Source organism: Cebus imitator, unplaced genomic scaffold, assembly GCF_001604975.1.
Source record: "Cebus imitator isolate Cc_AM_T3 unplaced genomic scaffold, Cebus_imitator-1.0 Scaffold281, whole genome shotgun sequence".
In the NCBI taxonomy this organism is placed as follows: domain Eukaryota; kingdom Metazoa; phylum Chordata; class Mammalia; order Primates; family Cebidae; genus Cebus; species Cebus imitator.
In genome coordinates, this window is record NW_016107596.1 from 3,840,432 (window position 1) to 3,849,980 (window position 9,549).

The window sequence follows — 9,549 nt, forward strand, 5'->3', positions numbered from 1 at the left end:
AAAAAAAAAAAAAAAAAGAGAAAAAGAAAAAGAGAAAGGAAAAGAAAAACCTAATTACCTTGCCCAACTAGTATTGTGAAAAAAAAATTACTGGTTCACTCAGGCCACGGACATGGTATTAGATGCTTTTCCCTTATCTCTCCAAGACCCTACTCCCCCTCCATCCAGAACTATCCAACTTCTTCCGGCTCAGCCTGGCATACATTTGAATGCTATTCTATGATTGGCTGATACAAAGCGTGGGGGCGGGGGTTGGCACTGTAAACCTCCATTCCTCATCTTCCTTTTGGGAGTCCCACTAGGTCCAACAACCTGAGATTCTCAGACCTGGCTCTGCCCCTTGACTTGGTTTGCTTAACTGTTTCTCAAAAAAGTATCAGTGGGTGATTTCTTCTGGTTTGAGGTTGAAATACCTAGGTTCCATCCTGGATAATGCCACTGACAGACTGTGGTTTTATGAGTTCCTTTACCTCTCTAAGACCCAGTTCTCATGATGAAGGCCTTATGAGAATATTCTGTAGTGGTTAGTGGTTAATATGGACTCTTGAGCCAGACTGTCTGAGTTCAAATCTTTCATCTTCCACTACCAGCAGGGTGCCCTGTGAATAAGTCAAATAAGTGCATATGTGTAAAAGACTTAGAATGGTGCTTTGCATACATGTGCCTAATAAATGCCAGCTATTACTGTAATGGATACTGAAGTCCTTTCTCTAAATGCTATTAGTATTAATATTATTGCCCAATAAGTATTTGGGTGCAAGCTGGGAAAAATCAATTGAATACAGCTTTGGCTAAGAAGCCAGAGAATTCTTATGAAGAGAGCTCAGAGGAGTGAAGTCTTAAGCTCTCTGAGCCTCAGTGTCTTCATCTGTAAGATGGCCATAACAATCTGATCTCTGCCTGCTTCCCAAGAAAGCTCAAGTGCCTGGCCCGTTGTAAGCATTCAGAGAATATTTGTGAAATGAATCAGTGCATGGACCACGTGGGGCATGTTTTTCATCACAAGCCTCAATGGGCTCCAAAATGTCCCTTCCTAAATTCTACAAAAAGAGTGTTTCCAACCTGCTGAATCAAAACAAAGGTTTCAACTGTGAGATGAATCCACACATTTCAAAGCATTTTCATAGATAGCTTGTTTCTAGTTTTTATTGTGGGATATTCAGATATTGCCATGAGCCTATATGGATTCCGAAATGTCCCTTCCTAGATTCTTGCTAACTTGGTGGGAATATCAAGGGTAAGGATTCAAGGGTGGGGATATTGCTAATTTGATTTAGCAGAGTTCTTTGCTGAAACTGGATTTTATCAGGAAGTACACAGATTGGCCTAGCAGGAGCCTGACTAAAGTTTGGTCAAGTCAAGAATCTTTGCCAATTTGCATAGGAAATATCTGGAAGGCTATATGCCAAAGTTAATGGTGCTTCTCTCTGAAGAAAAAGAAAAACTGTACATTAAAACTTTAATATGAATAAAAGCAAGAGCTCCTATTTAAAGCCCAGAGGTTCTGTTTCGAATCTGACTCGAAAACTCTATCCAGTTTTTCGGGCGTAGTTTCCTCTTGTGTAAACTGACAACGATGACAGCTACCTCCCAAGTGTTGTGATAGGGAAGAGATAAAGCAGTGGGTATAGCCTAGCGCAGGCGCAGTACAAGCACCGTCAGCGGCGCCCCGCCCACGTCCTACTACAACTTCCGGCAGGCTCCGCGCCCGCCTCAGGCGCGTCGCGGGTTGTGACGTAATGCGATAGCGCGGGGAATTTCGAGTGGTATTGGAGCGCCGGAGGCTATTTGGGTGGCAGACTCCAGCATCTTCAGGAGCGACCATGGACTCCCTAACCGAGCCCCGGTGGCCTCCGGGCCTGGCAGTTATGAAGGTGAGTGCTTCGGGGAGGTTGGGGGCTCCCGGGTGCCTGCGGGAGGCGGTCCCTCCCTTTGAGGAGGATGTCCTCGCCTTGAGGAGAAAGGATGAGGCGGGAGCGTCGCACTGGGCCGTAGTACCCGGCTCTGCTCTGTCACTAGACGACCGCGTGGTTCTGGGTCTCAGTTTACTCCTTTGATAAGTGACAAGGACAAGCCTAGTGAGTTGAGGTTGACAGTCTTATGGAACCAGATATTCTGCTATCCAGTCCGAACAATAACATGGAGAAAAACAGCTGTTCTAAACAATGACATCGTCAGCTAACCTTCACTGAAAGCTTACTTTGTTTCAAGCACTAAACAGTGACACCGGACATGATTTTGGGTGGATACTTTATCAAATAACATGTATGTAATCACGTAGCCAAGCAGGTAGTCTCCTTTACAGGCTCTTCTTCTGATTATTCTCAATAAACCTAGTGCTGGTTTGAACCGACATACTGCCCCAGCTCCTCCCTCACATGTCCTAACTCTTCTCTAACAATTGCTGATCTCTCTGTCTTTTAAACAGAGATCAAGGCTCAGCAGTAATCTTTCATTGCATCGAATTATTTCAGTTAAATAACACTTATTTTGGGAGCCACTTTCTGTTTTGGCAAGGCAAACCAGTTTCCATTTACAGTAGTGATGGGCCCTGGATTTGCTCAAGAGCAGATGCACTTTGCGGTGCTGGCTAAAAGTCAGTTGCTTGGTGTTTCTTTTTGCTCTGTGATTATTTTCGTTTCTGACAGTGGCTAAGATAGCCTTTTTCTCTTCCTCAGTTTTGTAGTCTCGGGGATTATAGTATCTGTCCCACTGGCTCATAAAGTTGACTTTAGAATTAAGTGAAGGCTAAAATAAGTATAAGGCCTTGTTCTTCCTGCTGTCATCCGTGATATCTAGAGGTTTTGGGGACATGAGATATCTGCATGATGAGAAGCTGACATTGTGAAAGGATCCGGGAAAGCGGTAGTTTCGAAGCTGTGATGTGCTTGGCACCAAGATGCCATGGAAAAGAGCGCAGATTTGAATTCTAGTGGTCCTGGGTGAAATCTCGTCTCTGCCTCTTAGCTGTGTGACCTTCAGTTAGTAACTTAACCTCTCTGAGCCTGAATTTCTTCAACTATAAATTAGAGACAAAAATAAACTGTTCATAGGGTTCATTAAATAAATGAGTTCATGTATGTGGGTATAGATTCTGCAGGCTTATTCATCGTGCTTAATGTAGTGCCTGACAGAAAGTGGGTGCTCAAGTATTATTTGCTGCTTGATTGAAAGTATCTGAAATGTAGTAAGCATTCAATGAATATGTTTTATTATTATTATTAGCACTGTGCTAAGTGCTTCTCTCCCCTTTTAATTTGTTGTCATGAAGCTTGACTTGGATAAGAAAAGTAGAAGAACTCTGTAACCTGTAAAGCCCCTGGTTTGTAGATTTAAGCATATTTTACATATTCCCACAATTTCAGTGTTCTTTAGAGGCAGGTTCCATGTCTTCTCTGATTTTGGTATCCCACCACAGCACTGAATATAGAGTTTGGTACCACAGAGTGTTCAGTGATTGTTCAACCAGAGAGTTGATTGAGCCCATATTTTTTGCTCACATTAGAATCATAGAATCTTAAGGTTTGAAAACCAGCCTCCTTCAGTATTTTAAACTCTTTTATAACATATCTGCCAATTTCTCACCTAATTTTTGCTTGAACTCTTTCAGGGACAAAGAACAATCAGATCCCAGAAGCGGATCTGACTAAAGTTACTTCTAATAGAAGTCTGACTCAGAATGCATGGTTCCTGACTTAGGATCCATAGAAAGTCTTTGGAGTCTCAAGTTATTTGTAAAATTTTCATATATATGTTTTTCTGAGAATAGAGTCCGTAGTTTTCATCTAACTTTCGAAGAGATCTGTAACCCCCAAAACTTGAGTATTTTTGTAATTATTATGTTTTTCCACCCATTTTCTACTTCTCCCTTTCACTTTCTCTCTCTCTAAAGACATTTTGGGGTGTCTGCTGACCACTCTCTATTCAGGCATTGTTTTTTTTTTGGTTGGTTGAGGCACATGTGATATACATGTTACTGTCTTGGAGAGACATGACCAGAAATTTGAACCAGAAATTGCTCATCTTATGTAGTGTCAACTTCCACAAATCGTGCTCTGCAGATCTTTCAGAATCATTACTCCACCGAAGAGGATGGCATAGATAAGAAAGAGTGATATGATAGACCAGTTCCAGCGTCTGGGCCTGCCTCTATTCTTAATTGATCTTGAACATTAACCCTCTAGATTTTTGTGTCTGTGACAGCTTACCATCCACGATAATGGAAGATTTTGGCATTTTATTATTTCCCTGGTTTTATTTTAGCAAAAATTTACTGTTTTTGGCATATTGTAAATGTAATAGGTGTACACAGTAGAAAAAAATTAAAATTCGGAGTAAGATAAAGGTGAAAAAGAAAATCATCTGTAATCCTACCACCCAGAGAACCAGTGTTTAACATTTACCTTATTTTCCTTTGGTTTTTATGCATTTAAAATTTGGGATCATTGTGGAGTCAACTTCTTGGATTTGATCCAGCCAACTTAGGAACTCTGTAGGCTTTGTTTTTAAAATTGGGGTACTGATGCTGTGGACTTCATAAGATTGCCATGAAGATTAAAATACAGAGTTGCCATTATTATGTATTATTGTCATAGATTTATTTTCTGATTTTTATTTTCCTATGGCATTAATTATTCTTTGAAAGCGTGTTTTTTAATGGTTGCATAATATTTCATCATATGGACTGTTGGCAACATTAGTCTTTTTTTTTGTTTAAACTTTTAAAATTCAGGTAATAGGTTCACTTGGTTCAGGATACACATAAAGTGAAAAGTAAAAGTCTCCTTACTGTGTTCCTGGCCCTGATCGTTATTTATTATTATCTTCTCATAATTTCTTTATATTTCTGATGAAAATACTTTTTTTTTTGAGATAGGGTCTCACCGTCACCCAGGCTGCTAGCTGCCTTGAACTCCTGGTCTAAAGTGATCCTTCTGCCTTAGCCTCCTGAGTAGCTGGGACTACAGGCATGCGCCGTCATGCCCAACTAATTTTTACATTTTTTATAGACATGGATTTTTGCTATTTTGCTCAGGCTGGTCTCAAATTCCTGGATTCAAGCAATTCTCCTGCTGTGGCCTCCCAAAGTGCTGGGATTACAGACAAGAGCCACCATGCTAGGCTTATTAGAATACATTCTTATTCACCCTTCCCATTTAAACAAACAGTAGCATAGCATATGTGCTGTCAGTACCTTATTTCCTTTTTTCACTTATCTTGGAAATCTTTTCATACCAGTACAAAGGAAAGCTTCCTCCTTTTTTTTTTTTTTACAGCCTTTGATCTGTCGGTTTGATCTGCCGGGAATACAGTGTTGGAATTCAGTGTTGCGGTGTGGGCTCACTGTAACCTCCTCTGCCTCCTGGACTCAAGGATCCACCCGCTGAGAGCTTCCTCCTTTTAAAAAATATTTATATTGAATGGAATAATATTTTAACCAAGTTGAAGATTTTGGGTTGCACGAATAGTTCCTTTCCTGTTTGGATTGCATTTCAGGTTGGCACACATCTATCTTTCCAGGTTGTCTGCTTCCCCTTCCTCTGCTTTCACTGGGTCCACCTCTTTTCATTTGGCTTCATGAAGAAAGCACTGGTCTGCCAGAAGGGAGACAGGAATTTGGGTCTTGAATTGACTAATGCCTATTGTTGTGTGCCTGCTCCTGGTACCAGTTTCCTCTTTTGTGAAGTAAGGGTTTTAACTAGGCAGTTTCTAGTGTTTGGCTTTAATGTTCTTTGATTTGATTCTTAACCTGTGTGGTGGCATTGGCTACTTTTCATCCAACAGTGATATAGGCTAGGTGTTGGAGTCGGAAGAGGAGGAGGCTTGGAGTGAGAGCTGGAAGCACACTGGAAGTGGAACAGAAGTACAGTAGCCTTATGTGAAGGGATGACAGTATGGCACAAGAATCGGTACACCATCATCTTTAGCTGTCTAAAGCAATTTGGGCAACCCAAGACTGAATGTGTAAGAGTCATATGAGAGAAGTTTTTATTTGTCAAGATCCCTTTTAGTTTATCTGGAGTTAGCTTTTGAATTTGTGAATTTGGCAAATAATTTGAATTTTTTTTAGGGGATGGAGAAAAAGTTTTGTGACAGACTTCCAATTTTGATGTCTTTCTGATATGTATATATGCATATTTGCATTTCAGACAATAGATGATTTGCTGCGGTGTGGAATTTGCTTTGAATATTTCAACATTGCAATGATAATTCCTCAGTGTTCGCATAACTGTAAGTATGTTTCGTTCCTGTGAATTAGTAAATTGTAATTTTTACATGAGATAGTGTTAATTTAACACCAAAAGATACATGCACATATTTATGTTTCACCTTTAGCTCTTCTATCTTGTAGTTTTCAGAAGGTCTTTTTCACTGCCTTCCTCTTGAATATTGAAGGTTTTTGCAAGGCTTCTATATTTTCTACCGCCTTCCCCTTGGATATTTTTATGCCTTTTATGACAATGAAATTTTTGGTCACAATATGTGGTTCTTTATTTGCCAAGTGGTTTTTGATGTTAAGTTTCAGAGTTTTTGCTTTTAACAGGATAACAGATAGGTGGTTTCACCAAGTAGCACTTGTTACAGAATTTCAAAGTTTAAAAATCTGTAACAAAAAGAGTATTTCCCCAGTAGGAGAATTCTCCCACTGACTTTATTACAGACAGTTTTATAACTTAACTGCTATGTGATGCTAGGAAGACTCATGTTGGAATTTGTTTGTACTTCTCTTTATGAGTCTAGGATATAAACATTTAAACATATTTTACCTTGAGATATTTAGTGCATAGAGCTTCCCCTATCATTGTTGAGGAGCTAGACACGCATTTTACATGTTTTTTAGGTTCATGATCTTTCTGGTCCTCTGTTTTCAAGTTGATTTATCTTGGAAAGTTAAAAAACAGTCAACTTAGGCCTAAGAAATCGGTTTTAGTGGTTAGTAGCTTTGGTGAAAAAGCTTCTGTAGAGAAAACATAATAAGAAGATAGCCGTGATGGCAACATGGGCTTTAGAGATATCCCTGGGCGTCACTCTTAAAAATCTGGTGAGCAATTACTACTTTAGAAAATGTTTGTGAGAATTAAATGTGCAGAACTCACTGTCTGGCACATGATGAGTCCTTAATAAATGTTTTCTTCCAGCCAAGATTCACATTAAAAACCAAGATAAGTTTTGGAGATTGTTTTAAAATATATTTTAACATCATCTTTATTTGGGTATAATTTACATACGATAAAAGATATCCATTTAAAGTACACATAAAAGTATAAAAGTATTAATGAATTTTGACAAATGTGTGTGCTGTGTAACTACTGCCGTTGATACTGAACATTTTCATTATCTGATAAATTTATCCCCATCTCAGTCAGTATGATCTCAGCTAGCCATCTGTAATCTATTTCTGGACTCTTCTATTCCATTGATCTTAGAAACTTTTTCACCAAAACTACTACCCACTAAAACCATTTTTTTTAGGCCTAAGTTTACTGCTTTTTAGCTTTCCAAGATAAATCAACTTGAAAATAGAGGACAAGAAAGATCATTAACCTAAATAATGTGTAAACTGTCAAGCTCTTGACCAATGATAGGATAACCCCTATTGCACTAAATACCTTAAGGTACAATATTTTAAAATGCTTATATGTTAGACTCATATATGTCTATTCTTATGCCAGTACCATAGTATCTTAATTACTGTGGCTTTGTAGTAAGTCTTGAAGTCAGGCATTGTAAGTCCTCCAACTTTGTTTTTCCTTGGTTCTTTTAGGATGTTTGCATTTTAAATTCATTTCCATATATAATTTAAAATTAGGTGGTCAGTTTCTACCAAAGCCTGCTGGGATGTTTATTAGAATTGTATTGAATCTAGAGATCAATTTGGGAGAATTGACATTTTAACAATATTGAGCCTTCAATGTGTGAATGTGATATACTTCTTTATCTTTATTTCTTTCAACAGCATTGTTTGATTTTCATTGCACCAACTTTGTGCAAAGAAATATAACTTATATTGACCTTTTGTCTTCTGGCTGCATTAAATTCACTTAATTCTAGCATCTTTTTTGTTAATTCCTTATAAATTTTTCCATACACAATCACATCATTTGTGAATAAAGACAGTTTTACTTCTTCCTTTCTGATCTACATGCCTTTATATTTCTTTTTGTTAACACAGGCTAGCACCTCAAGTACAGTGTTGAAAGTGGTGTAGATTGACATCCTGTCCTTTCTCTAAATTTTATGGGAAAGCATTCAGTCTTTTGCCATTAAATATGATGTTAGCTGTAAGTTTTTAAATATTTTTAATATGCTTTCATAAACTTATCAGGTTGAGGCACTTCTCTGCTCCTGGTTAGGTGAGAGGATTTTTTTTTTTTTTTTTAATCGTGACTGGGTGTTGAATTTTGTCAAGTACTTTCTGCATTTGTGGTGATGCTCATATGATTTTCTTCCTTTATTTTGTAACGTAGCTAATAACATTGATTTTTTTTTTGGAAGGGGGGAACAGGGCCTCACTCGATTACCCAGGCTGGAAGTACAGTGGTGCAATCATGGCTCACTGCAGCCTTGGCCTTCCAGACTCAGGTGATCCTCCCACATCAGCCTCCAGAGGAGCTGGGGCTGCAGGTGCATGCTACCCACCATGCTTGGCTAATTTTTAAATTTTTTATAGAGATGGAGTTTTGCCATGTTTCCCAGCCTGGTCTCAAACTCCTGCGTTCAAGCAATCTCCCCACCTTGATCTCCCAAAGTGCTGGGATAATAGGTGTGAGTTACCATGCTTGGCTTGATTGATTTTTGAGTGTTAAAACAGCCTTGAATTCCTTACAAGAAGAGTGTCCATTTATTCTAAGCTGCTGACTTTATTGACATAGAGTTATCATTTTTAAAAATACTGCTTCCTATTCTTTTTATGTCTGGAGGATCTGTTGTGATGCATCCTTTAATTCCTGATGTGAGAAAGGTGTTTCTTCTCTTTTTTCCTTGATCAATCTAGATAGAAGTTTATCAATTTCAGTGCTCTTTTCAAAGAATCAGCTTTCGGTTCATTGTTTTCTATATTTTTCTTTTTTTTCTGTTTTATTGATTTACAGTCCTAGCTTTATTATTTCCTTCCTTTTCCTTACTTAAGTTTGCTCTTATTTTTCCAACTTGCTAAGACAGAAGCTGAGATCGTTGACTTTTCTTCTTTTTTAATGTAAGCATTTAAAGCTCTGTTTCCCTCTAAGTCCTGCTTTAGCTGCATCCCACAAATTTTGATATGAGTGTTTTCATTTTTATTCAGTTTAAAATATATTCTAATTTCCTTTGTGATTTCTTCTTTGGCCATGAATTACTAAGAAATTTGTTGTTTACTTTCCAAATACTTATGACTTTTCCTGCTATATTCCTGTTACTAATTTCCAATTTAATTATTTTCTGGTCTGAGAACATAATCTGTTTAATTTCACTTCTGTAAAATTATGTGAGACTTGTTTTTTTTTTTGTTTGTTTGTTTTGTTTTTTTTGAGACGGAGTTTCACTCATGTTACCCAGGCTGGAGTGCAATGG

General features: G+C 38.2%; 1 protein-coding gene across 3 annotated transcripts in view; it reads left to right on the plus strand.

Annotated features, from left to right (window-relative positions):
- Positions 1-1,629: 1,629 nt before the first annotated feature.
- The window catches only part of RAD18 (RAD18 E3 ubiquitin protein ligase), a 100,558-nt gene continuing 92,638 nt past the window's right edge, over positions 1,630-9,549 (plus strand). For 2 of the 3 annotated variants that reach the window (XM_017501595.2, XM_017501597.2), the window contains exons 1-2: positions 1,630-1,874; positions 6,150-6,231. In XM_017501595.2, the coding sequence (XP_017357084.1) occupies positions 1,824-1,874; positions 6,150-6,231 (133 nt within the window). In that variant the 5' untranslated portion in view covers positions 1,630-1,823. The remainder of the gene's footprint in view (positions 1,875-6,149; positions 6,232-9,549) is intronic. The other variant, XM_017501598.2, reaches the window with a different exon arrangement.